A 27,816-nucleotide genomic window follows, 5' to 3' on the forward strand; every position below is an offset into this window, starting at 1 on the left:
ACAAGTTTATTACAGGGAGCACACTAACCTCTTTCATAATATCTAAAGGCATACCAGCTACAAAAATATCAGGCTCTCAAGTGTGGCCAGCTCACTGTGGGGCCTGGTTTGAGCCGTGACTGCTGCCAGGTAGGAGCCCATGGCTTCCTCCTGGGCTGCCTTGCAGGCCACGGGGCCCCCCAGGAGGAGCGGGGAAAGCTGCAGGAGAGAGGAAGCGCTGTGTCTGGTCACAGTGGTGTGTTCCAAGGCTGAGTGGGCCCAGCTGGAATCCTAGGTTGTCCTGGCCTGCATCACCAGCCCCGATCAGGAGAAGGCTTCCGTGAAGCCTGAAGGCTGGCGGCAGAGCCAGCGTTGGGAGGCTTCTGGACCAAGGGCCTAAACCACCGATTGCTTTCTCCAGAGCCCTAGCTGGCTTCCCAAGATCAAAGGGGCAGACCAGAGCCTTCCCAAGGCTTGAGGCTCACAGCGCTGGCAGACTCCCACCAAAGCAAAGCAACCCCCGGCTGGCCCTGAACCCCCGGGACCTGCTGGCAGAGCTGGTGCCAAGCAGAGAGGCTGCCACAGTTGGAGTGATGAGGCTGGGAGAGCTGGGGAGGGAGTGGGCTGGGAGGATGGGAAGTGCTCCAGCACAGGCAAGGACACGGCGGGGTGGCCTTCCCCACCTTCAGGGCTGGGCACCGTTGGCCCGGGCATCTGATAGGGCTGTCTTCCGGAAGGCCTGCAGGGCTGGGTTGTGCAGCAGCGTGTATGCCAGACCCCAGCGGGCCCTGCCTCGGCCTACCCTGGGCCCTGATCCCTTGGCCACCCGGTCCTTGGTCTGCAGCAGCTGCATCCCTGAAAAGAGACCTTCCGTGAGTCACTCAACACACACCCGGCCAAGCCCCACCCCCAGCACCAAGACCTGAGCAGAGTCTGAAAACCCCTTGTGTATGTAGGGTGAGGGAGGCCAAACCTGGGGCTCCAGGTGCACCTTCACAGGGTGGGAAGCCAGGAGAGTGTGCAGTGCACAAGTGTGTTTGTTAAGGCTCAGGGCGTCATCCTCTGGGTGGCCAGCAGAAGAGGGAAAGGATGAGCTCTGTGGAGGGGACTGGAGGCAGGGCTGGGGCAAGGGTCCCCCTCCCTACTACACACTTCCCAGGCAGCAGGGCAGGGGAGGACGTACTGCTTAGGAGAGGCAGGGGGTGGCCTGGGGTGGTAGGGGTGACAGAGCCCCTTAGCTCTGAGACAGCTATCTCATTCTCCATGTGAGGAGTGAGTGTGTGTGCACACACGTGACAGAAAGTGTGTGTGTGTTAGTATTATGGGAAAAATTACCCTGAGACGGACCAGGAGAATTCTCACTTCTTGTCTCCCACAGGCAGCCCAGAGAGAAAGTGGGCATTTTCCTAGCCCTCTCTCCCTTGCATTGCTGGAGAGGGGGCGTGCCTCCTTCCTGGGAGAAGCCGGGTGGGCTCAATTCCCCCCATTCCCAGTGGAAAGGCTCACCTTCCTCTTCCTCCCCCAGTCTGAGGCCATCCCGGGGGACCGTGCGGGGCTGGGGCCTCCGAGTTCGCAGGAGCAGGGCACAGAAGGCTGTCAAGGCCGGATGTGACTGGCTGGCCTCCATCTTCAAGAAGTTGCAGTATGTGTGGTAGCCTGGGTGGGTGGGGAATGGCAGTGCTAGTGCGGGGGGGCGCCCAGCCGGCACCTAACACAGACAGAGGGAGTGCCCTGCACACCCTGCACGCGATCACGTGGGCACCTGAGCATGTTGCACGTGCACTGCACATGGCCCGCTACACATACCCACAGCTTGGGGTTACAGACATCCTCTGTAGAGACCAGGTCAGGGCAGACCCTCCCGCACTGCTTAGGCAGCCTGAGCATCCCCTGCCCCCAGCTCCTGCCCAGTAACCTTACCGGGGTCAAAAGTGGCGGCTCTAGGTGGCAGCAGGCTGAGGTCCATCTGGCCAAGGTGGACAGCATTGTAGAGGGCAGAGAGCAGCACTCGCCAGGCGGCCATCATGGCACCCACCAGTACGTTGATGGGGAAGAGAAGGAAGGTGGCTGCATAGAGTGCTCGTCTGGGGTCAGGGAGAAGAGAGCTGAGGCAGGTCCTCACACAGAGTCCCTTCCTCAGGGTCAGTGTCAGACCTAGATGACCACAACTGCCGTGTATTCGTTGAGTACACCTCTGGGTACCCATCTTCTGGGCTGGGTCTGCTGTCCTAACCCAGCTCACTCATCCCACCCATCTGGGAGACAGAGGCCCAGAGAGACTGGGTGACTTCGCTAAGGCTGTCTGGCTAGTCAGTGGGGTTTAAGTCCAGGTCCACCTGGATCTTTCTATGACCCTGGTTTCCCCACCTCCCTCCTCTGGGTCCCTTGTCCACCGACTCTAAGTCTCTCCTGGGGCCAAGGTCCTCCCACAGCCTAGCACAGAAATAATATTTCTGTTAACCTCCTTCCTGCAAAGGGGAGAGCAGTATTGATCCCCCAAACAGGAAAGGCTCATGGGGGTATTTCTGGCCCTGTGACAGGTAAACAGAGAGGTATTTTGGACTAAGCTGGGTCACTGACCCCTTTTAAGGCAAGCTCTTTTTACTGCTCACTGGGCTCCCCATTAGAGAAAGGGGAAAAATGGCAGACGAGGGAGAAGGGCACAAAAACAAAGACACCGAAGAAGCAGCTGAGGGCCTAAGGGAGGCGCAAGCCCGGGAGCAACCTCACCGGTTGGTCAGCTCTGGGCGTCCATGGTGAGTGTCTAGGAAGACCCAGTGGGCTGCCATGTTCTGCAGGGTCACAGCCAGGGTCAAAGTCAGCCAGAAGGGCCTGTGGGGGGTGAGGGGATGGGGCGGGTGTCACTATTAGTGGTCCTCGGGGAAGCAGTCCCAGAGCCCTCAGCCCCTTGCCTCACTCACCACGAGGACTTCAGGGATCGGAGGAGCAGAAGGTTCCTGCCGTGGAGCACGGGCATGAACACCAGGAAGGCAAGGGCCAAGGTCCCCAGGAAGAAGAGGATCTGCTGCAGCAGCAGCCCTGCCAGCATGGGGAGGAGAACAGGGAAAGGCATCAGCCCACCCTTGCCACTCCCAGGAGTCCAAGGCTTTGGAACTGGGCAGACCTGGTTTCAGACACCTGCTCTGCTGCTGCTTAGCTGTGCCACCTTGAGCAAGTCATTTTACCTCTCTGAGCCTTGGTTTCTTCCTCTGTAAAAAGGGGATAAGCAGCCCCTAGCCAGGAGGGCTGTTGTGAGGATCCAATGAGACAGTATCTGTAGCAACTCTTTGAAAACCACAGAGTGCTTTGCAAATGTTATTTTCCCCCAGGTGCTCCTGAGTCCTTGAGGACAAGACAGTATTTGAAATTAATGTTTGCATTCCTACTGGCCAAAGCCTGGCACATGGTAGGCACCTGAAAGTTGCCTGTTGAAACAATTGGCTAATTGTTTACATGGTATATGTACAAACGGGTTTCAGAGGCATAAAGTTTACCTGTACGAGGAATTATGACTTTTAGTGCCAGTGATTCGTCTACCCCTTTATAATCTTTTTCCACCTCCGCCAGCAAGGTGAGAACTGAAGGAACCAGCAGCAGAGGGAGAAATCAGGCCCTTGCTTTGGCAACAATGGCCCCAGCCCCCTCGCATTTGCAAGGACTTTATTCACTGCAGTGCCCAAGGGGAGAATCAGAAACTCGGAGCTTGGAGGGGTCCTTGAAGTTAATCTAGTCCAGTTCTCTCAGAGCAGGGCCCTCCTTGCAGCCCCCAACCATGGCCACAACCATGCTTGAATACTCCCAGTGACAGGGATGACCTCCTGAGACAGCCCATCATGATATTGCCCTCCCTTACAGAAGCAGGAATATGCCTCCTCGAACTTTCCAGCCCTGGGTCACCTTCTGTGTAAACCCCTGGTGGCACCCAGGAGCCATCCTCATGTGACAGGTATCCTTTCACCAAGGGCCCCTGCACCTACACCCCCACCCCACCTGTGTGGACTCCCTGAGGGCAGGGAAGGCAAGGTGGGTCCCTCCTCTTGCTTTTGCGCCAGAGCCAGCTCCAGCACAGGCAGAGGCACCCCCAGAGGCAGCCAAGACCTGCTGAGCACCCTCCCCTCCCCCACTCAGGCCAGTGGGGCCTGCCGAGGTCAGGTGGAGCGGGCAAGGGGGTGCTCACCAAGGCAGGTAAAAGCAGTCTGGTAGGCAGTGAAGCTCATCCAACAAAATATGGTCTGGCGGGAGGGGCGAGGGCTCGGGGGCCGGGGGCCCAGGTCCAGGGCACCCCCTCGGTGCAGAGCTTGCAGGTTGGCCCTGGGGTGGGAGTGAGGAAGCCAGAGATCTCAGGGAGCACACACGCTCCCTAATTTCCTGCTCTGGGACAGCCTCTGGCTGAACTCCCAGTCTAATACAACCCACGGCCATGGGCAGGGAAGCCCAGAGCTGTGGGAGCCCAGAGGAGCTACTAACCCAGCCTGGGAGATCAGGGAGGGCTTCCCAGAGGAGGTGATGTCTGAGTTGTGTCTTAAAGGATGAATAAGACTGAGTTGGTGGGGGGCGGGGCAGGGATCAAGGGAGACAAATTAAGGCAGAAGGCTCAACCTGAGCCAAGTCAGGAACGTGGGACACAACAGTAGGGATGGAAAGTGATTTGCAGCTCGGCCGTCAGGGCAGGAGGCAAGGTTCCAGGCTGGCAGAGGCTTGAGGGCCTCGATATGCCAGCCTAAGTAGAGCCAAACCTGTGAGAAAAGATCCTGGGGCAGGAACCCTGAGGCCTGATAAATGTACAGCATACGGACCAGCTCCCTGCCAAGTCCCTGGCCCTCCCCTCCCCACCCACTCTACTCCCAACTAGAAGCCTCTCTCCCTCTCTGCCCACATTTCCTCAGTGCTCCTTACCATTCACCATGAAAGGGCAAGGTAGGCGGCTTGGCATTCCATGTCCCACAATAATCTCTCTGGCGCCCCAGCGCCAGCCAGTCCACTCCTCACCCACACTTCACACTTGTTCTTGCCCACACAGTTCCTGCCGCCTGTGGCACCCTTCCTCCCTCATCTCCATTCCCAGGTAGCATGCCAGCTTTCCCAGGTGGCCCGACGCCAGCCCTTCATCAGCCGTCCATCAGTCGCAGATGTTTCTCCAACCAGACAGGGATGCCCCAACTTCTCCACCCACCACAGGGCAGCTGGGCAGCTGGGCTCAGTAACAGCCTGGTCCTGCAGGGACTCTCCCTCCCTCCAGCCCCAAGCTTTTCCCCACAGGCCTCCTGGGTCAGGGGTCCTGCAGGCCCACAGGGCTCTGACCCCTTCCCCACGTCTGCACCAGGCGGAGTCAGAGCCTGTCACTCACCTGTGTGTCACCAGCGAGCGGGTCAGCATGAGGAAGGTGAGAAAGCAAGACAGAACCAAGGCCGAGATGTAGCAAACTGGAAGGTGGAAAGGGAGCAAAGTGGGAAGTCAGGGCCTGGGAGACCCCGAACTGCTGCCAGGGTGGTACCTGGGTGGGAGTTATCCCTGCCCCACGCCCCACTCTGAGCAGAGGCCTCTTGTCACATCCCCTGTTCTCAGATCCAGTATAAGTCGATGACCTTGCTTGACCAGTACTGCCAGGTGACATCTGGTGGCCAAGACAGAGAAAGGCCGGCTCTGAGGCTGCAGACCTGGCCCTCACCCTGGTCTTGCTGCTTCCATTGCTGTGTGACCCCCCGTGAGAGACTCCACCCAATGTGGCATCTGCCTTCAGCTCCATGGCTTCCTGGCTGTGTGGGCTTCATGGGGTCATTTCATCTCCCAGCCTCAGCTTGCCCATGCCGGGCCACTGCTGGGCTGCCCATCTCCCAGCATGTTGTGAGCCATAAAACCCCATCAGGGCCTGTGTCAATGGCCTTTGTGAAGATGTGAGCACCCGTCAGTGTGGCCTGAGTCCATCAGAATGAGGGAAGTGACCACTGCTACCCATCTCCTCCCCAGGTCGCCACCCACCCTGTCCATCTGCACAGATCATGAGTTCCCTGTATCACCAGCAGCTGAGGGAGAATGCATGGTGTTGTGAACAAGCCTGGCACTTAGCATAGCAGGGATGCAGGGCTACAACCCTTCCACCCTATATCCACATCCAGTCTTACTCAACACCCTCATAGCAACCCCACAGGAGAGGCACAGGGAGACATGGGACCAACAAAGAAGCTGAAACTCAGAGAGAGGGCCTGGCCTGCCAGCCACACTCCTAGGAAGTGACAGAGCAAGTGGTGCAGCCATTTCCAAGCAGACCCAGAATGAGCCCAGGGTGTCTGCACTCTGATCTCATTAGTCAGCCAAGGGAAGTGTTCCTGGTTCCCATCAGAGACTCAGGAGGGGAGCAAACACACACGGGAAAGGCAAGCACTAGGTCCTTGTAGCCACAGCTTCTGGAGATGTGGGTCTCAGCAATGACAGCATATTAGGATCACCTGGAGTTGTTCAACTTCCCATGGCCCCGGCTGTACCCCAGACCAATTAAATCAGAATTTCTGGGCATAGGACCCAGGCCGTAGCTTTTGGGAAAGCAACCCCAGTAATTCCGACGTGCAGTCAGGGTTAAGAACCACTGAACTGGGTTTTTTTTTGTTTTTTTCCCCAAAGATAGAGTCTTAATGATCTATTTCAAACAGCAACTGATTGAAATCAATCAGCCAACCGACATGCGTAGACCTCCTGCTACAGTGGTTCTCAGAATCAGGCTGGCATCAGAATCGTGGGGAGGGCTTGTCCAATCACAGAGGCTGGGCCCCACTCTCAAGGTTTCTGAAGTCTGGCTTGAGCCTTGGGATTTCTTACAAGTTACCAGGTGATTCTCAGGCACAGCCAGTATTGAGGATGACCGCTACAGAGACCCGGGGCCAATCTGCCTGTCCCTGGCTCACTCCTCCAGGGGCAGAAGGGGGCACTTTTCTGAAAGGTAAGGCTAGGAGAAAGCCCTGGGTCTGCGCAGCTCTGCCCTGCTCCAGCTGCCCTCCTAGAGCCAACACGGTGCCAGCGAAGGTACATTCTGGACTGTTTCTGCCAGGAGGTGAGGAACCTGCCTGCTGAGCCTGCCCAGGTGAGTGAATAGGTTAATTGGGGTGAAGGGTTAGCCAGCCCCCTTGGCCCCAGCCTGGCCGTTGGTCTCCATTTGTCTACCTCTTGCTCCTCTCAACCTCAAATGTGTCCAAACTTGGGTCCCTCCTAATCCTGGTACCATAAAATCTTCCTGCACTTTGCCTCCTCTGGGACTCTGCATCTTCCCCCTTCTGGGCCCTGATTTTGTGGATCATTCTCTCTCCCCTACTCAATCAAGCGGCTCTAGGACGAGGTTGCCTTTAGAGCTTCAGCACCCAATTTGCAGGTAGAAAGATGGAGGTCCAAAGGAGTAAAGTGGCTTGCCCGGGTCACACAGCTGGTAAGTGATGGAGCAGGAATTCTAATCTAGTCTGCCTGACTCAGAGTGTGAGCTTTCTGTGAATGATGCCAGGCTTATAGTCCAGGTGCCAGGTGGGTAGCCCTAAAACAGGCTCTCGAAGCTCAGAAGACATTCGCTTCTTAGGCTAAGAATAGACCAAAGAGTCCCCAAGCTCAGATCTAATCTCAGTTCCATCCCTGGCTTGCTGAGTGCTTGTGGCATATCTCTAATCCTCTTGGGCCTCAGTTTTCCTTGTCTGTGAACTAGAAGGTTGAACACTGATCTGTTTGACCCCTGCATCCAAGGAGATCCAAAGTGGGAGCATTTGGGTTTGGAAACTACAGCATGTGACTAGAAGCGTCAGATATGTTGAGTAGAAACCAAATCCATTGTCCTTGGACACGTCACTTCCTCCCTCTGCCTTTTTTTATTTTATTTTTTTTTTGCGGTACGCAGGCCTCTCACTGTTGTGGCCTCTTCCGCTGCAGAGCACAGGCTCCGGACGCGCAGGCCCAGCGGCCATGGCTCACGGGCCCAGCCGCTCCGAGGCATATGGGATCCTCCCGGACCGGGGCACGAACCCTTGTCCCCTGCATCGGCAGGCGGACTCTCAACCACTGCGCCACCAGGGAAGCCCTCCCTCTGCCTTTTGATTTGCTGCTCTGTGAGATGAGATCAATGATGCTGACCAAACAGGGCTGCTGTGAGCAAGGTGTGAGCTTGGATGTGGACTGATGTGGGCCATGTCTGCTCCTGCCTGTGGCCCAGATTGCAGCCAACTTGGAAAATCTCCCTGGAGATGTCATTTTCAGCCCATCCAGAACTTGTCACCTGTCTATCTTATGGGCTTTGGCCACAGTTCCAGGGAGCAGACACACTCAGGAAAGTGGTGGGAGTGGTGGTCGGGGAAGGAAGCAGTCACTGCACACACCTCTGCCCACTCCTACTCCCTCCCTGATGGTAATGGAAAGAAAGAGCTGCAGAGCAATCACACCTCCACCTGCAATACTGGCAGCCTAGACTCTGACCATCACATGTTACTCCTCAAGAGCCAGGGTGCCTTTGCCAGGCGCTCCCAAGCCAGCAGAGGGTGCAGGCCCCATGACACCTGACCACCAGGCTTTGTCTCAAGGTGATGGAGAGCCCCAGCCTGGGCATCAGGAGATTGTGCTCTTCTCTTGGCTCCCGTCTGTCTGGCTGTACAACCTCAGGTGATTCCTTCCCCGTGTGTCAAGTAAGGATACTTCTTAGTCTCCTCCACAGGGCTGTGGAGGTGGCGTAGGTGGGAAACAGGGCTAAGGGATAAGGAGGCATCAGACCACAGAAGGGGAGACTAGTATAGTTCCGGGGCCCAGGAGCTCATTGTCAAGGGAAGGAAGGAGAAAGGAAGTGCCTGGAGGACAGGGACTGGGGAAGAGAAAGCATCCGCCCTGCCTGAACCCACCCACCTGCCATGAGGAATAGCTCAGAATCCTGGCACACTGTCCCACTTCACTGCCTCCTTTTCCCCTCCCCCACCCGCAGCAAAGGCCTGGGACTGTCCCCTTAGCTCACACATACCACACCCTCCCCCATCTCCACACCTGCAGAGCTGGGCAAAGTCACTAGGGGTAGGGGTGGGAGACACCACACAAGCTAACGGGGGCCTTTAGCACAGGTGACCTTAAGGTCTCAGAGACTTGGAACTGGAAGCTCCAACCACCCCAATTTGGAGATGAAGCAGCCAAGACGCAGAAAGAGGAAGGGACATGCCCAAGGACACCCCGCATGTCCGCAGCACCTGCGACAGAGCTCAGGTATCCCAGCTGAGGTCCCCACTGCTGGCCCTCAGGGGCTCCCGAGAGGCCTCACCTTCCACAGCCCACAGGTAATGCTTCACCAGCTCCACCACCTCCTGCCTGTCCTCTGAGAGCACGATCCCAAAGCCAGCCAGCAGGTAGGAGACGTCCGTGGTGATCCCTGCCCTCACCTTCTGGATGGTGGGTACCACGCCCACCAGAAGCAGCAGGGCCACCTGGAAGAACTTCCAAATCAGGGCGGCAGGGCCTGGCTGTGCTCACACCAGGCACTCCCATCCCAGGAAAAGTGTGTTCTGAGACTTCAGGGAAGAAACTCTGGCAGCACACGGGCTGCAGCCACATGCCCACCACCCTTCACAGTGTTCTTATCTGTCCCTTAGAGCAGCATCCTTGTGCATCTAATCAGCACATTACCAACAGATACGACTTTAGCCTCATAGGCCTCAGATATGCTTTCAAGCAGCACAAGTATATGTGTCTATCTCTGACTGCCTATCAATCATCTATCTATCTAAACTTCAGAATATAAAATTTCCAATTTTTCCATGTTGGAGAAAGCAAAGTGTCCTATAAATGAGCACAGGCGCTGAAGATGGACAGACCTGGATTCAAATTTTGGCTACCCTGAGATATTAACTGTAGGAACTTGGCCAAGTCAAGTTCATCTCTCAGCCTCAATTTCCTCCATCTGTAAAATGGAGAAAAATCATACCTACCTTCCAGGGTTTTTGATTTTTTTTTTTTTTTCTGAGGGGTGGGTAGTGGTGGTGGGGATTTATCAAACATGTATTATCTCACTAAATCTTCCCAACTAAAAGGAAGTAATTCTATTTCTTCCATTTCACAGCTAAGCTAATTGTTTCAGGGATGTTGAGTAACTTGCCCAAGGTCACTCAGGAGGTAAATAAAGGAGCTAGGATTTAAATCCACATTTATGTGACTCCAAAACTCGTGCTCTGACCCTATGTGAGCGCAACAAGAGTTCCCATCCCCTCTCTTCTGGGTAGGCCAGCATTCCCAAGATGGCCAGAAGCAGCTGGACAGGATTTGGGGCGGGGCTTTTGGAGAGCTGAGCTGAGGGCCTGAGCCATCTCAGGCTCGGGGGTTGGGAGCAGGGGTCCAGAGGCAAATGGCACTACAGAGGCAGGACATACCTGGTAGATGGCCGTCCCTGTCAGGGTGACTGAAAGCACCAGCTTCAGGGGGAGTCGGAATCCTGCAGTCCCCAAAAGGAGGGGTGTGGTGAACCCCAGCACCATCCAGCCCCAGGAGCCCCATCCCTCCCAAGAGGCCTAGGAAAAGGGCCAGGGCTCACAGGAACCTGGACCACCAAGGCCAGGCCAGGGGCTTCCCCTTGTCCCAAGCTGGGGTTGTTCTTCCTGATGACAAGAGTTTTGGGGAAAGGAGCGGACCTTCTACTGCAGCTGTTCTATGCAAAATAGGGGTGAGGTCACCTGTCACTCTTGACCTCAGCTCCCCACGCCATACCTCGCTGTGGAGTGTAGATGTAGTGTCTGAAGTAGATCCAGGCCCGGGACAGGAAGCCCTGCTTGGACGTGTGGGAGCTGCAGAAAGACCCAGGCAGGAGGGAGCTCTCAGGAGAAGCCCCTGCCCTGAGCCTGGGCCCCAGGGTTTGGTTCATTCCTCATCTCTGCCCCACCATGCTGCCCAGTGCCAGCCTCCCAAACAAGCCTGCCTGCCCAGGCCTGTCCCCTGGCCCTAGGACCTCACCTGCTTTTCAGCTTCTTCTGGCAAAGGAGGGTCCTCAGATATTCTTCAGAGTAGCTGTTCTGCAGCCCCTGTGGCGACAGACAAATGGACAAGCAGATGGGACCTGTCTCGAGCCATCCCTAGGGCCCTGGCTCAGGGTAGGTGCACGTACAAACCTCTTGGCTTTGGTGGAGTACAGAGAAGGGCCATCCCGTGGGGATGAAGTCCATGCCCCCCAAAGCTGCCCTTTCCTCCTCCGTAAATAAAAGACTAATCAGTCTCCTATCTAAGAACTCTCAATGCAGGGAAGTTCTTCCTAAGGTCTATCTCCAACTCTCTCCAGCTTTACTCAGTCACATCACATCACTGCTTTCCTCCTGGCCCTCTGGCCTCTAGTAGCTAAGACTGAAGCAAAAGGGAACTTATGTCCCACGAGCACATCCGTGACCAGGACACGGGATAGGGCCATTTCAGGTCAGATCCCCCCAGCCCTCTCCTACTCCAGGGAGATCACAAGGGTGACCTGATTTGTCTAAGCCACATTCCAGGCCTTAAACTCCCTGCCAAGTGGCAGAGGCCCACAGTAAGATGCAGTGAGCCCCTGGCCCCTGACGATTAGGCAAATATAGGCCATTGTCACCTGTTGCCATGGCAACCCTGAGATCCAGGGCAGGTGTGGGTCAGCTCAAAGCTTGACTGTGTCCTTTGAGGCTTAAAACTCTTTGACCAAGGGCCAAAGAGGATTTTATTTCTCCTAAGACTTCCCAAGAGGAAAGGCATGCAATGGAAGGAGAGGCCGAGAAGATCCCTGGAAGAGAAGGGAAGGGCCTGGACAAGGTGCTGTGTATCCTGGGGAGCTGCTCCCCTCCTCTGAGCATCTGGAGGGCAGTAGTGACAAGTACTGAGCACACTACTGCTACCCTGTGAGAGCGAAACCCAGAGTCAGGTGGGCCTGTGGGGGACTCAGGGTCACCCCGGGGATGCTGAGCCCACCAGCCTCTTCTCCCTTCACTCTTCATCCCTCCATGGGGACCTCACTCCTTCTCTGGCTTCAGTCCTAGCCCCTCTCCTGAGCTCCAGGCCCACAGTCCAGCTCCCCGCCAGACCCCTCAGCGCCACACCCCTACAGCTACACATTGTCCCCCGCACACCTGCTCTCATCCAGCGTTGTGTATGTCAGCAACTGGCGCCACCACCCACCTGCTGTCTGTCCTAGATGCCACCCTTCAAGCCTTTCCTTCACCCTCCACATCTGCAGAGCAATCAGCCTTTTGCATCTGTGTCTTTAACCTTTCTCAAGGGCCTCTGCGGAACAGTCTCCCTCTTCCTCCTCTCTCGCCAGGAAGAGCACTGGGCCCCGCCTCCACCCATGCTCCCAGGTCAGCTGGATGAGCCCTGGTTGCACTTCTCACAGTGCACTGTAAATATATGTTGCTGCATCCATCTCCCCCAGCACACTGGGAGTCCTGGAGGTCCGACAAAAGTCACTCGGCTAAGTCCATAAACCCAGCCTAGGGTCTGGCACAGGGCAGGTGCTTAGAAGGTCTACCTAATCTCAAATAAGATTGCCATATCTTGTAAGAATTCTCTCTTGCCATGATATATTCATCCACACACCCACCTACCCACTTACCCAAAACTTCAGAAATATTTGCTGAGTGTCTGTTATGTGCTAAGACCTGTCCAGTGCTGCAAATCATGAATGAATGAAACAGATGCAACCCATCTCTGCCCCTTCACTCATGCTCTTTCCTATGCCTGTAATACTTTCTCCTTATTCTCTCCCCACTCCAGATCCTCCCTGTCCTTTAGTCCATGCTATGTCTGTCTCCTCCAGGAAGCCCCCTCAGCCTGCCTTAGTTCTCCCAGCACTCCCCTTTATCTAATATTATCCAACCTAGGGTTGATTCATAATGCAGTTCTGCCCTGGGTGCTTCCTGAATCATGTCAGCATCTGCAGAGTTCCTACTAGGTGCAAGGCTCCTGGCCTGTCTCATTTCTCCAGCAGGATCCTCAGTGTTTCAGAAACAGAGCTATGACTTCCGTCTTCTGGCCCACTTCTCCTTTGTTGAGTTCCCACTGTGCAAACTTTGGTGCCCCAGGCATCCTGGGTGCCAGCCGAGGGCCTGGCCTGGCCTTTGCCTGGGGAGGGAGGACCAACTAGTCCCTCTGCGACTCAGCAAACATTTTCTGAGCACCTATTATGTTCTAGGCTCCACACCGGCCATGACCACATGTAGGGGAACAATAGATATGGGCAAGTCCAGGGTGTCTTGGGTGCTGAGTACGAGCCCACCCCAGCCCTGCCCCTTTACCTTAGAACCCGCTGCTGCCCCATGACTGAAGCTTTTCACCAGCTGCACCGGGTACCAAAGGCTCAGGAATCCGAGGCCCAGAAGGAGAGGCAGAGAGGCCAACAGGGAGTAGTACCTGTAGATCTGGATGGACAGACAAACACCTAGACATACCTACCTTCTGCCTCCTTCCCCCAACCGAAGACCAGGGTCCATTTCCCTTCCCAGCTCACAGGGGGCCCTGAGGGTGGTCTAGGGTGCATGGGAAGGCTTCTGGTTCTTTCATTACCCCCCACCCAGGGCCACTTGGCACCAACTTCTACTTCCCCTTCTCAGGCCCTGCAGAGTTGCTTGCCCCTCTCCCAGGCCCCTGGACTCCCAGGTCCCTTACAGGAGCCAAAGGGAGTATGTTTTGTAATCCCCTCCTACCCACCCCAGGGGGCTGGGATGGGGCCTGAAATGGGGGACATCCACCTTCTATGTCCCTACGTTCCTGGTGCTTTGACACAGGCCTGATTTTTTCTATTACAGTTTGCAACCTGGGCATCTGGGAAGTACATGATCTGCCTCCTGGGGTTGAGGCCCTCCTAGGGTTGAATATCTATTCATCTATTTGTTAATTCAATATGTTTTTATTGAGAGCTTAGTATGTGCCAGGTCCTGGCTGGTGAAAAAGACCAACGAAGTCCCTGCTCTCACGGAAACCACCTAATCTTCAACTCTACCCTGAGGGATTCGTGTTATCAACTTCATTTATGGGGGCAGGGCAGGGTGGGGGGGAACCTGAGTCTCAGAAATGTGATAAGGTGTCCTCAAAACACCTAGCACCACCTGGCATCATTTCGTATATTTGTTTGACTGTATGTCCCTTTCTAGAATGGCAGCTCTTGGGATGTCAGGGACTTCATCTGTCTTGTTCACAGGTGTATTCCAGCGCCTGGAAATGTCCCTGGTGCAGAGTATATGCTCAGATATGTTTGTGGAATGAACAAAGGAAGGAAGGGATAAAGCTGGATTCAAACCTGGGTTGTCTGACTCTGTAGGCCACACCCCCACCCTTTGGGCTCTGGACTGGTCAGCTTCACACCCCAGCCAGCTCCAGTGAACCAGGTTCTGAGGTTCTGGAATTCTCTTTTTAGCCCTCTGAGACCATCCCCCAGCTCAGCACTTGCGTCCTCCAGCTCTCTTCACTCCCACTCCAGCCTGGCCAAGGGAAGTCTGGGAGATCAATAATGGGGGGATTTCAGGCTTCCTCTCCCTCCTTCTCTGCCCCTTCCCCCCCTCCTTCCCCCTCCCAGACTGGAAGCTCCTGAGGGCAGGCCAGGCTGCTTGGTCCCCAGCCTCTCCCACAGAGGGGCGGAGCTTGGAATGAGCATGTGTGTAAAGGCGTGGAATCCTGTGCAACAGGGAAGCAGGACAGAGAGGAAAGGAGCCACACCGGTTTAAGCAGCTCCTCCACGCCCCACCGCCCAGGCCGTCGTGAGGCAGTGGTTACCTTGGGTGACACCGGACACTCTGCCCTTTGCCAGACCTGGACCCCCAGATGAGCCCAGGACAGCACACTGCCGAGCAGGTGTGCAGCTCCATGCCTGACCGTGGCACAGACAGCCAGGGGATAGTAGAGGGCAGGGTAATAGAGCAGAGCCAGTATCTTCCACGGCCCTGGAAGGCAAGACAGGCAGAGAGACACAGGATGGAGGGGCAGATGTGGGGCCTGGGTCCAACCCACCCAAGCTTCTCTCCTGTCTCCCTCTTCCCAGCCCCTCAGCTGATTCCGTGGGCAAGAGCCCTGCATGCAAATCCAGGCTCTGACTAGTATCAGCTCTGTGATCTTGGGCAAGTTACCTCTTGGAGTCTCAGTTTCCCCGTCTGTAAAATGGAAATAATATATAGTACATTAGCAAAGATAACATGAGAATGTATGTGTACAGTGCTTTAGCCCAGTGCCTGAATTAGTACTCAATAAATTAGGCTACTATTTTATTACTATTCCCTTCTCTGACCCTCAGCATCTGCCACTGTAAAATGGGGCGAATATCTGCATTTTGTGGAGTTGCTGTGAGGATCGGATGATCTAAGGAGGTCATGTTGCAGGGCGGTGGCTCCTCTGGATGGCAGCTGTCCTTTTTACCATCACCTCCTTGAGCCCAGCTCAAGTCTCCAGGACCCCTCCCCACACCCCTCCCCACCCTTCTGCACGCTCACACGGGACTGGGGGACTCAGACTGTGCTCCCTTCCTCCCGAGGGTGGGATTTGCACAAGAGCAGAGAGGGCAGTATTGACTCAGGACAGAGCAATAGAGGTTTCAGGCACTGTGGTGGGACAGTCGGGGAGGGTAACGGGACAGCGTCTTCTAGTCTATGGCTCATGACTGGAATGGGGAGCCCCAGTACTCTGGATTCCCACCTGCCCCCTCCCATCAATCCAGCCCAGGGCCTCAGCTGTTCTGGGTACCTTGGCCGGGTGGTAAGGTGAGAGTCAGGAAAGGCAGTGGGTCCTCAGTGGGGAGCAGCAAACACAGGGAGCTGAAGAGGACCGTGAAGATGGCAGCAGGCACGGTCCGGGGCCTGTCCCCAGCCAAGAAATCCACAGGGCTGGTGCAGAGGCAGGGGCAGGACAGGGGGGACTCGCTCAGGCCCTGCATGCCCATTGCCACACACCAAGTTCCATAAACCGGGGAGGTGGAGTCAGTTCCACTTTCCAGATGGGGAAACTGAGGTCCCTTCGTGTATTCATTCCACAGATGTCTGTGTAGTGCCTCCTATGTAACCAGATCTGGGCCCTGTGGCAAAGTGACTCAGGAACATCCCCTGCCCCACCCCCTGCAACAGGCAGACACAGAAGGAACAAGCCTGAGAACTGCTCCCTCCGCCCACTCCGGAAGCTTCAGGAAACAGCCGCCTCCACACTAATCGGTCTGTCTGGGCTGGCTGACCTTCAGAGAGCTGGAGAGTCACAACATCCTTATGCAACAGCCGCCACCCTGGCCTGGGAGTGGCCCTGGGGCAGAGGGCAGACAGCGGGCATAGCTGTCCCAGGCATCACCCCTCTGGGCTCAGGGCAAGCCACTCAGACCCTCTGCTTCTGTGCTCCAGCTTGCCTTCATGCCCTGAGGGCTCCATCCTGCTTCGGTCTCCCTCAGCCCTCCCCCAGGCAGGGCACGCTCTTTCCTGGGCCAGCCAGTGTGGCAGAAACCCCAGGCTAGTTCCTCACAAAACCAACATGGCAGGCCCCACCTCAGTGTGCAGCCCAGGCCTGGGGTGCAAGGCTGTCTACACTGGGGCTCCACCTACCACCTCCCCCAGGCCTTTGGTCTCTCCCACACAAGGCTGCCCAGTCTTGTCTCCTCAGGGTAATCCCCGTCCCAGGCTCTGGGGTTGCAGGGCTGAAGGAGACGGGGAGAAATTTTCAGCCAGAGGGACTGGAGGGCAATCCCTCATAAATCTGCCTTGAAGCATCAGGGTCCAGGTAACACCCTCAGGGAAATGAGGGTCAAGATGGCATGGAGTGGGGCTTCCCTGGTGGCGCAGTGGTTAAGAATCTGCCTGCCAATGCAGGGCACACGGGTTCGATCCCTGGTCCAGGAAGATCCCACATGCCGCAGAGCAACTAAGCCCGTGAGCCGCTACTACTGAGCCTGTGCTCTAGAGCCCGCGAGCCACAGCTACTGAAGCCCGTGCGCCTAGAGCCCATGCTCCGCAGCAAGAGACTCCACGGCAACGAGAAGCCCGGGCTCCGCAATGAAGAGTAGCCCCCGCTCGCCGCAACTAGAGAAAGCCCGCGCACAGCAACGAAGACTCAACACAGCCAAAATATTAAAAAAAAAAAAAGACGGCGTGGAGTGATCATAGCCTGTCGAGACCATGGGCTGCCTGAGGGGGTGTGTCCTAGAGCTGGGTGGGCCCTCTTGGGCTCGGTCTCCCTGGGGTCTGGAACAGGAGTGGGTGTACCTGAGTGGGTCCCTCCCCTTCCCTCAGGGGGTCCCAACTAAGCCTGGAGATCTGGGTGGGGATGGGGAGGCCCCCCCAGACTGAGAGAGTTTGGGGTGTCCCAGAGGCCAGAGCTGGCTTCTAGGTACCTAAAAAGCCACCACCCTCCCAGAGTGGCCCTGTCAGCTGGGCCCCCTGAGCGGGGGTGCCCAGGCCAAGGCACCAACCTGGGGAGCCCAGGCCTGCCGTGCCCACAGTGGGGCCAGAGCTGGCGGCGCTTCACCAGCATGGCCAGCAACAACAACACGAGGATCTGAAAGGAGAGCACAGAGGAGGGCTCAGGTGCCCAGGCCTTCCCTGAGGGGCTGAGTCAGAGCACTCAATCCCAGGACCCCCTGCCCCACAGTGCACAGTCCTTCAGCAACTGGGGACTGGCTAGGAGGTGACAGAAGTTTGAAAGGTTGGTCTGCATCCTGGTTTGGGTCCCCACCCTGGGAGAACTCCCGGTACCCACTCCCATATTTGGGCTCCCCGTGTCTCCCTTCACCAGCGCCAGCAAAGAACACACATCCCCCTGTTCAGGCTGGCAGTAGGCGGCAAGCCAGTTGGGACTCACCGACAGCACGACCAGGCAGGCGTGGTAGAGGCCGGGTGGCACGCTGGGGTGGCAGGAGGGCACCAGCCTGCAGAGTGAGTGAAGGCTGGGTCAGGCCGAGGTAGGGAAACCCCAGGTGTGCAGTCCAGTCTGGGGTTCCAGGCTGTCTATACTGAGGCTCCACCCACCACCTTCCTTGACCCTCTGATCTCTCCTAGACAGTTCACCTTCTCAGGGCCATTCTGGGCCTCTCATGACCCTGCAGTGAGCCAGTCCCATGCCCAGCTCTGAGGTTACAGGGCTGAAGGAGACAGGGGGCTCCCAGGGGAAGACATGGGAGAAACAGAATGGGCCAGCTTGGCCTTTCCATCCATCAAGGCCCACTTCATTCCTCCCTCCTCCAGGAAGCCTCCCTGACTGCTCCAGGCCTCAGATCTCTCCTCAAAACTGTGGCTGAGCGTACTGCCTGGGTCCGGCAATCAGCAATTGGTCCTATGATTTATCCTTCACTCACTGGAATCCAAGTTTGGTCTGTGTCTCTGACTGGAATGATCTACCTTGGTCTTCCAGGATTTATGTCTCTTCTTTACCTGTTTTATTAAGGGCTGAGTCACATGGCAGAGAAATGTATCAGGTAGGAGCCCTGAGCTCAGGGCTGGATGTGAACCTGGGAGAGCTGATAGGACTGGGTTCCTGGGGGAGGGGTAGACCTCTGGGTTTGCCCAGTTGGAGCCTGGGAGCACCAGAAGGAGGTAACCAGTGTGGGCAAGGCCACCAAGTTCTGGTGGGTGAGGCATCAGAGGAAGCCCTGCAGCTGCGCCCTCCCTGCCGCAGGCAGGGTTCACCCACCCAGCTGGCTCCCTCCTGCTGTGTGGAAAAGAGGTATCCCAAGGGTGAGCCTGAGTACTCTGTGGTGGAACACCCTGAGCTTGGAAATCCCAGAGAGTGAGAAACAGGAAAGAACCCGGTCACATGGGCTTGTCCTTGGGGTGGAGGGACAGAAGACGTGTGTTTTGTGCAATTTCTTGGCCAGGGCAGAGCCAGCCTCTTCCCAAAGCAGGAGAGTAGGTGCCGTGTAGGGGATCAGGTTCCTGCTGTCTGAACTCAGGCCTCACACTCCCCACTTGCAACTCTGAGGCATTTTACTCGAGTCTGTGGGGTGGGGTTTGGGTGAGGCAGGGCCCCTCACCAGCCCCAAGAGTTCAGAACCACCACTCCAGGCCCTCTCAGCCTGCATCCCGTCACCTGACAAGGTTCTACTCAATCCTGCGCCCCCCACCAGGCCCAGCCAGGGCAGGGGCTCTGCAAACTGTCCCTGGAGCAGCCTGACCATTTCCCACTCACCCCAGACCAGGAGCCACCCTCACCCCCATGGACCCCTCCAGGGCCCTGTCTGGGGGGGCATCTCTGGCCCTTTCTGTACCATCTGGGGCCCCCCATCTACCCTTTACTTAGCTCAGTTTGGCTGAGGCTCATGGACCCTCAAATGTTTGAGGTCTGAGCGACAGAAATTTGGCTTAGCAAATGTTTGGCTGACAGCTCGTGGACCCATGTTTTGTGCTGTGGGACAGGCAGGATGGCACAGACACAGAGAACGCTATGTCAGGGAGGGTGGGAGCTTGATCTTTGAAGGGGCACAAGCAGATGCTAAAGGATGCAGAAAAGGGAGAGAAATTGGGGGCAAGGCCTCAGAGGGGGTGGTATTTGAATTTGAAAGATGGTGGCATCTCTTTAGGCAAATAAGGGGCAAGGGAGCTCCACGTAGAGGAAAGAGCATGAGAAAGTGGAGTGACAGGCAGTAGACAGTGTGGCTGGGGCCAGGCAAGGATTTCAGCTTGATTACAGCGCAGAGGGCAGGCTGAGAGCCTGTAATAGCAGGCATGGGAGGCACTAGGGAGCCACTGAGGGCACTTGAGCAGGACAGCTTTCTGGATTTTAGGAGATTTCTGTGGCTAGATTTGAATAACACAAACAACAGTAACTAGTATTTACTAAGCATTGAGTAAGTGTCAGGCACTTTCTATGTATTAACTCAGTGAATTACCTGAGAGGTGGGTGCTATTAGTATCCCCCTTGCGTAGATATGGAGAACAAGCCTCAGAGAGGCTAGGTATCTTGCCCAAATCACAGAGCTAGTAAAGCACCAGAGCCAGAATTCGAACTGAGGTAGTCTGACTTCAGCAGCCGCATGTGACCAGGATGCGAGAGGCAAGGAGTACGTGGAGGAAGATATTAAGTTGAACCCTATGAAACTGCCATTTCTTTCCATCAAAAACAGTTGAGTATCAGCATTTTCAAATGGTTCAGCATAAATGTCAGGCAGTATCTCCGAGGTATTTAGGTGGAAGACTTTACATGCCTTAATGTAGAGGAGCAGAGAGAAGGGGAGTGTCTGGGATGACTGTAGGGTTCTGGGCCTTAATTCCAAGACGAAGAGTGAGGACAGAGTCAAATGGAACCCAAGGAAGCTGAGGCTTGGTCTTGGGCAATTCGGAGGTGGTGATGGGCACTCAGGGACAGAGGCCGGACTGCAGTATGGTGAGGACACTGAGACAGAGAAGAAGCAAGGCAACTGTTTCTAGAAGTTTGGCTCTGAGTGAGAGGTTGCAAAGGGCCCCATCCAGAGGGGAGCGCAGAACACATCTGTGTGGGTGAGAGGTAAAGGCTGGCTGTCTGGGGCGGGGGTCTGTGGGCCTGTGGTCCCCGGGGGGCCTGGAGCCCTGCTGCCTGACCCTCTCCCTGCTTCCACAGCAGAAGAGCCTGCAGATCACCCTGGCGTTGACCTCTCTTGGTGGGAGGGAAGGCCGTGAAGGAAGTCTCCCAATTTTGCCTTCCAGGCAGCCCTTTGAAGTGGTGGGGAGGTGACTGACATCCTGGATGGCTGCCACAGATGTATTTGTATCCCCAGGCTCTGGCTGGGAAGCTCGGTATTGATGGTATGGGTGGATGACACACGAGCACATGGCAAGTAGGGCCCATAACCTGACCAGAGGAGCCTCTGGGGGCAGGAAAGAGCCAGCTCGGCTTATACACATCAATCCTATGTCCACAGAAGACCCCAGACAGAGCATCCCATTGCCATCAGGCTCACCCCCGCCCCCAACCTCTCCAACCAGGTCCTGGCACCCAGGGGGCACTTGGATAAATGTGACCAGGAGATTGAGTCCATCCCAGACACTGTCACCAGTGCCCACAACCTCGACTCCAGCCTGCTGGGGCGCACTGAGGCACAGGGGGGACCACTGTCCAGAGCTCCTCAAAGCTTTGGTGCACCACCTCGCCGGGGTGTCTGACTCACACAGGGAGAAGTGAGTCCAAGTTTGCCTCCTTGGGATTGCCCTGGGATCCCAGCTTACCACTCCCACCTTTGGCAGGAAGTTCAACTTGGTTTGGCCAAGTAAGTAGATTCAAACAAAGCTCTTCATTCTTATCTGCAGTGGGAGAAGGGAGCTACAAATTCTAGATGACACCCACCTTAGGGGTAGTACTCCTCATCACCTAGTCCCTGCCATGCACCCAACTTTATTCTAAGGCCATATCTAAATACCTGAGCCACAGAGCTGGCTGTAGGCACCTGGCCCCAGCCAATGCCTGGGCCCTGAAGTGGCTAAGGACACAGCTTCAAATTAGGGCCTTAACTCAGGTCGGATTCTGTGTCCTCTTGGGGCTCCTGGGCCCATCTCCATTCTGCTGCTTCTCCCACCTCACACATACACAGCAGGAACCTGGGGAGCCCTGGGCTTTCGGGGTCAGCCAGGGCAGGGGAAGAGGGCACACTTTTGCTGACAGCGGGGCTGCTTTCCAGGTGGTCAGAACCCCGAGTTCTCCAAACAACATCTCCTTCCCCCAGGCCTGGGTGGGGCCTCCATCCCTGCCGGGTGACCCCAGACTGGCCAGGCCACAGCCCTGGCCCCTGGGGAGGCACACGAGCATTTTTCCCTTCTCTGGTTTTGGTTGTTGATGGAGAACAGATGTGCACACATCTGGCTCGGCAACCCCCAGCCTCACCTTTCTAGTTCCCCAAACCTTCAGACAGAGAAGGGAGGTAGGGGATGGGGCCAGGGCCAGGGACAACAAGGGGAGAACTGGGCTCTGGGGCCCATGCAGGCAAGGCGTCCTTGGCAGCATGGGGGCACCAGGAGGCCCAGTTCCTCCGCCAGGGTACCCAGACTAAACAAAGATAGAAGGGATCTGGGCAGAGGCGGCTGTGGGCCGAGTCCTCAGGCCACACTGGGCTGGGCTGAGGCCGCCTCCCTCTCCTGGGCTGGCCCGAGCAATCCTGCTGAAGAGAACAAGGCCTCCTCATCTTCACGGAGCCTCAGACCAGCCAAAGCCAACTGGGGCAGCATGTTTCCTCAGACCTCCCCCTGCCCCAGGCCTGCCCAGAGAACCTGACGCTTGCTAACAGCATACCCCAGATGGTCACCACAGGGGCCAGTAACACCTTGAAGACTCCCTCAACCACTCACCCAGGACTCTCCACCCTGGTTACAGGCCAGAGTCACCCAGGGAGCCACCGCAGCCCAGCTGGATCTGAGTTTGCAAGGATGGGGCCCAGGAATCTGTTTTTTTAACACACCACAGGGAATTCCCTGGCGGTCCAGTGGTTAGGACTCAGTGCTCTCACTGCCAGGGCCGGGGTTCAATCCCTGGTCAGGGAACTAAGATCCCACAAGCCGCATGGCACAGCCCCAAAAAATAAAATAAAATAAAGTCAAAAAAACAAACACGGGCTTCCCTGGTGGCGCAGTGGTTGAGAGTCCGCCTGCCGATGCAGGGGACACGGGTTTGTGCCCTGGTCCGGGAAGATCCCACATGCCGCGGAGTGGCTGGGCCTGTGAGCCACGGCCACTGAGCCTGCGCGTCCGGAGCCTGTGCTCCGCAACGGGAGAGGCCACAACAGTGAGAGGCCCGCGTACCACAAAAAAAAAAAAAAAAAAAAAAACACCACACAGGTGCTTTTTACGTGACTAGCCTGGCCCAGGTCCTCCACCTCAAGTTTCTTAACACCAGCGCAAGGGCTGTTCTCACCTGACAGGCGAGGAGACTGCAGCCCAGAGAGGCTGTAACTTGCCAAGGGTTCACACAGCAAATGAGTGGCAGAGCCCCTCTTAGCAGCCCTCGCTCAGGGTCTTCCCCACGCCCCCCATCAGTAACCTCTGCCACACCCCATGCACTGGCCGACAGGGCCAGGGGTTCCGACTCACCCTTCCGGCTCGAGTTCCTGGCCACCCTGGGGCTCGTCGATGTACCAGCTGCCGTAGGAGTCATCGTCGTCTGTGGCCCCGGATGAGGTCTGGTTCCCTGCTGCCTGGGTCGACATTCTCTGGCCCTTTTCCTCTGACCTCCAAACCAGAGGGAAAAAAGCCACTACAGATGGGAAAAGAGGCTTAGGGGGGAAAAAATAAAAGAAAGAAAACTCAAACAAAGAAACGTTTCTCTTTAATCCTAAAGGTTACTTTCTTGCTTTTAGCTCTCTGGGAAAAGCCCTCCTGGGAGTGAGGGCCTGGGCCGGCTGGCACAGGGGAAGGGGAAGGGCTTCTCCTGTCCCCTCCTGTCCCTTCCCGCCCAGTCTCGCGAGGTCCTGCAGGAGGTATTTATCCCTTGGGGATGGTGCCCCCTCAGGGTCCTTGGGCTTTTGCTGGAGCACCCGTCTGTCTCTCTCTATGACTGGCCACCGGTAGGTTTTGACTCAAAGCACCATTTTCAAAGAAGTTTTGTCCAATCCAAGCTGCCCACAGAGAGCACCCCCTTCCTTCCCCCTCCTCAAGCCCCCCCAGATGGACCCACAGACACACACTCAAGGAAGGACCAGGGAGGAAGGAGCTGCGGAGATGAAAGGGTAGGCAGGCAGCGGGCGGGCTCAGCACAGTCTGCCGGCCCCTCCCAGCTGGGCTCCCAGCCCCTTCCGCTCTCAGGGGTCCAGCCCAATCCCCCCTCTTTGTTCAGGCTCCCTCGAGACCATCCCCCAGCCTCAGCCTGCCCCTCGCTGGCCCCCTTGGGCCTCAGTGATGGGAACACACTGTGGTCCTCACAAGACCCCCTTCCGGAGGTGGAGGTCCGGCTCCATTGGCGGCCTGAGCCTGGGAGGAGTGCGGCCAAGAGGGCCGGCACCTGACTGCAAGCACATACCTGCCTTCAGTGCCTGCCCCAAATCTCCCACACATCTGCAGGGCCCTACAGACAAGTCAGGCATTCCAGCAACCCAGGGAGACTGCTGGGCCAGGGCCAGAAGGAGGGGAGGGAGCCCGTCCGTTCCTTCTCCTGGAGGAACATGTGTCTCACTGGTAAAATCTTTTTGTTTCTCCAACTTGATTTCACAAGGAGATAACTCACCCCCACAAGGCAGAAATTAGTCCTTTAAACACGAACCAGATCCACGGGTAGGCAAGAACCCTGCCTGCCTCCTGTTCCTCCCGGAGTGTGGGGTGAGAGTGAGGGTGAGGAAGGCAAGGCCTGGGCAGGAGATGGAGGGTCCTCTCCCCCTCCTGGCCCCCAACCGGGGGTGGAGGTATGGCAAGATGCAGACAAGGCAGAGAGCAGTTCTCAGGCCCCCTATCCCTGGGTGGGAGTCAGGCCCCCTGAAACTTTGAGGGTCCCTGTCCTTCCAATACCCCATAGGGTGCCTGGGCCATGGCCCTACCCAGCTAAGGCATTCATTCAACAAGCTTTTCAAAAGGACGTTCATCCATTTATTATTTTAACATAAATTCATTGAACACCTACTAAGTGCCAGCACTGTTTGGGGTCCTGGGATGGGAGAGTCTACAGTTCAGGGGGACACAGCCAAGTAGGTAAATGACCTCCAATCTGAGGGTTACAAAGGGAAAGCACAGAGTGCCCTGATGTACACCCCAGGAAACTGAATTTGGTCGAAAGAATGGGGGGCGGGGGTGGTGCGGTGTGTGTCTTGAAGAAACCTTTCAGTGGAGATCCGAGGGCAGGGAAAAGTCAGCTGCGCAGAGGGTGGAGTTGGTGGGTGGGGTGGGTAGTGGAGGGAAGCATGTTCCTGACAGAGGGAACAGCATGAGGGATGCTCAGAAGGACAGAGCTTGAAGTCCTAAAAGCTCCCCATCCAAGTTCTGTAGCCAGGCTCACAAGGCCTTCCAGAATTAGGGCCTGAGGACTCTTTTGGCTTTGGTTCCTCCCCCTCCTTCCCAAATGACCCCTCTTCCATGAAGAGGGCTCTGGCCTCCCCTCTGCCACCCCACAGAGATGTCAGCATCTGCTGACTCAGAGCTGGACCTGAACTTTGTTTGATGCAATGCAGGAGCCCACACTGCCCATCGGATCCCAGGGATCAGGCCTGGCTAGGATCTCCTGAGCGCAGAGTTCTACCTCTTCTCTTCCTCATGCCTCCTTCCCCTGATGCACAGTACCCAGCACTGGGGCCCCAGGGACTTTCTAAACTGGGTTTGGCAAAGCCATTGCTTGTTCTGGTGACCTCGCTTCTCCGTGGGCCTGTCCCGCGCAGGCTGCTGTTTCTCCAGCCAGGTTTCCCGAGCCCTCTGCCCCAACACCAGAGCCCTGCATTCCCTTCACTGCTCAGGAGTCCTAGACCCATAGCTTAGGGAGCAACTCACTATCTGATTTTAAATCCCCCTCATGATTCCTCCAACAGTTGGAGTCCAGTCTGTGCCAGGGAGCTCACTCCCTCTACAAGGTAGAGAAGTTCATAGCTGGATAAATCCCTGTCCGAAACTGCTTTCTACCCTGCAGGGAGCCTGAGTCTGCCTCCTCAGTCTGGTTTGTTCATTCCCTCATTTATTCCACAGATGTTGACTGCATGCCGATTGTGTGCCAGGCAAGGTTCTCCACGCTGAGAATATAGCAGCGAGCAAGATAGATAAAGTCCTGTGCCCCAGGGAACCTCGTGTGTAGTGGGGGGGACAGGGGGGGACAAAACACGTGTCATGTGTGCTGAGAGGGAAAATACAGTGGGATACGAGAGGAGAGACAGACAGACAGGAGTTGGCTATTTTAGGCAGGATGGTGAGGACAGGCACAGTTGAGAAGGTGATATTTGAGCAGACCCCTGAATGAAGGGGGGCGGTACCCAAATGGGCGCTGAGGAAAGACATTCAGGCTGCCTGGAGGAGACTCTATCAGCCTCAGGGGCTACAGCGAGACCGGCAGGGAGGGGCCCAAGCTAAGTCCAGGCACAGTCCCTTCCCCACTGCACTCTTCCCCGACCCAAACCCTGCTCTGCCCCCAAAGAGACCTCAAGTGGAGACAGCGCCTCCCCGCATCCCCCCGGGCTAGCCCAGGGCCCATGGTGCCACCTCCCTCCTTACTGGGGAGATGCAGAGGCCACCTTCAGGGAGGCCCTAAGCAGAGGTGAGAAAGTGTGAGCTTCGGCTCTCTCCCCAGGTACAAGCACAGCGGACAGAGGGCAGTCTTTTGTTCAGTACCTCTAGTCAGGGCCAGGCTGAAATGGGAGGAAGCGGGTCCAGAAGGAAAGAGCTGGGTTTCTATATGGCAGGGAGAAATGCCCTGGTTGGGGAGGCAGCCTACCTGGGTTTGAGCCCTGGGACTGGCTGTGTGACCTTGAGTGATTCCCTTGGCTTCTCTGAGTCTCAGCCCTGCCTCTCTCCCAGGAGGGATAGGTTATCCAGCCAGGAGATTCTTTGATTGTGGGCTCTCCTCTCCCCAAGGCCCCCACTCCCTGCCCTCAGTGACTTCATGGCCCAGGAATGTGGAGCCAGCACACCAGGCTCTGGTTGTAGTAAGAAGGTCAAAGCTACAGAGAGCAGCTGTGACTGCCCAGGCGTCCCCCATTGTCTTCCACCCACCCTCCTGGCCCCCCGCTCCCCTATACACACTGATGGGGGCAGGGAGGCAGGCTGGGTCAAAGATCCATGGCTACTAGGTGGCTGCACACCTCAGGCTGGGAAGGGGCCCCACTCCTTGAGCCCAAAGTACCTCCTTAGCTTGAAGCTAGGAGAGCTCACATCTGTGAAATGGAAGGTTACCTCTGAGGTAACCTTCAGGAAGGAAGGATGCCACCTAGCCAGACTGCAAGCTGGCAAGGAAAAGTATTGAGAGGAGAAAGATGGTAATGATGTACTCCTGAAGAATTTCTCCAAAGGCCTGGCGGCAGAGTCCAGGGCCTACCCTCTGGAGTTGGGCCTACCCATTATAGGGGGACTCGTATCCAAAAAAGTCAGAGACCTGCAGGAGAGGAGGAGCTGGCCGGTGGAGTTACTTGGAAGACAGACAGTAAAAACTCAGAGGAGGGAGAAGACAGGAGGAAGAATAAGGAGGTGGACTGAGCAGTCTTGAAGGCTTCCTGGAGGAGGGGGCCTGGAGCAGGGCCCTGAGTTCAGACAGAGTCAGCAATGGCAGCAAGAATGAGGTGTAAGTGTCATAGGAGAGTTGAGAAGGGGAGTCTGAGAGGCAAGGAGAGAGCAGGGCAGGGCTCAGGGCTGCCTGGCTGTGCCCTCGTGAGCCCACATGGGCACATTCAGATGAGGCTGACACCAACACCCAGGGAGCAGCCCATGCCAGCAGTGCTCCTAGCTGAGCACAGATTGGGGGGGTGGCTAAGTCCTGCTCACTCTGAGAGGGGGGTTGCAAAAAGCCTCTGGGCTCTGAGCAGACGAAGGCCATCTGCCATCTGGACCTGGCACGTAGCTCCCCTTGGGCTGGAGTTGGACCACGAAGCCCTCGGGACAGGGCTTCCTTCCTTCCCATGTTTTTGTTCAAGTTGATTAAATCTGAGGAATTTTGGCGTCCAGGAACAGAGGCCCACGTGTGTGCCTTCAGCAGCCTGTGGTTATCAAAATCCTCAAAGGGTAAAGTGCTAAGCTTAAAAGGAGCTGACAGTGGGCCTGAAGGAGTGAGGAAGAGCCTCAGAAACACCCCCAAGGACTCCCAGATCCTCCAGAGCACCTCCAGAATCTCAGCAATATCCCCAGAATTTTAGTAACACCACAAGAACTCCCAGAACTTCAGTATCACCCACCATGAGCCCCCAGAACCTCTATAACACCTCAGAACCTCGGCCCACATTCCAAGGACACTCAAACTCTGGCAAATCAAGCACTGGTAGGGGCAAGATGGTCAAAACCATGGTAAGCAGTTGCAAAAGGCCCA

General features: G+C 56.4%; 1 protein-coding gene across 5 annotated transcripts in view; it reads right to left on the reverse strand.

The window, feature by feature from the left end:
• Nucleotides 1–664: 664 nt before the first annotated feature.
• The window catches only part of STRA6 (signaling receptor and transporter of retinol STRA6), a gene marked incomplete at both ends in the record, with an annotated part of 29,031 nt that continues 1,879 nt past the window's right edge, over nt 665–27,816 (reverse strand). Inside the window, 19 exons of one of the 5 annotated variants that reach the window (XM_082619002.1) lie at nt 665–834; nt 1,486–1,635; nt 1,900–2,063; nt 2,710–2,811; nt 2,901–3,018; nt 4,157–4,290; nt 5,327–5,402; nt 9,245–9,407; nt 10,347–10,408; nt 10,681–10,757; nt 10,924–10,991; nt 13,218–13,340; nt 14,692–14,858; nt 15,042–15,065; nt 15,652–15,791; nt 17,354–17,439; nt 17,743–17,809; nt 22,929–23,061; nt 23,191–23,236. In XM_082619002.1, the coding sequence (XP_082475128.1) occupies nt 665–834; nt 1,486–1,635; nt 1,900–2,063; nt 2,710–2,811; nt 2,901–3,018; nt 4,157–4,290; nt 5,327–5,402; nt 9,245–9,407; nt 10,347–10,408; nt 10,681–10,757; nt 10,924–10,991; nt 13,218–13,340; nt 14,692–14,858; nt 15,042–15,065; nt 15,652–15,791; nt 17,354–17,439; nt 17,743–17,809; nt 22,929–23,044 (2,007 nt within the window). Of the gene's footprint in view, nt 835–1,485; nt 1,636–1,899; nt 2,064–2,709; nt 2,812–2,900; nt 3,019–4,156; nt 4,291–5,326; nt 5,403–9,244; nt 9,408–10,346; nt 10,409–10,680; nt 10,758–10,923; nt 10,992–13,217; nt 13,341–14,691; nt 14,859–15,041; nt 15,066–15,651; nt 15,792–17,353; nt 17,479–17,742; nt 17,810–22,928; nt 23,062–23,190; nt 23,237–27,816 lie in introns of those variants that run through there. The other 4 variants (XM_082619003.1, XM_082619001.1, XM_082619000.1 and 1 more) reach the window with 4 other exon arrangements.

This window comes from Mesoplodon mirus (assembly GCF_964341445.2).
Source record: "Mesoplodon mirus genome assembly, chromosome: 4".
NCBI lineage: Eukaryota > Metazoa > Chordata > Mammalia > Artiodactyla > Ziphiidae > Mesoplodon > Mesoplodon mirus.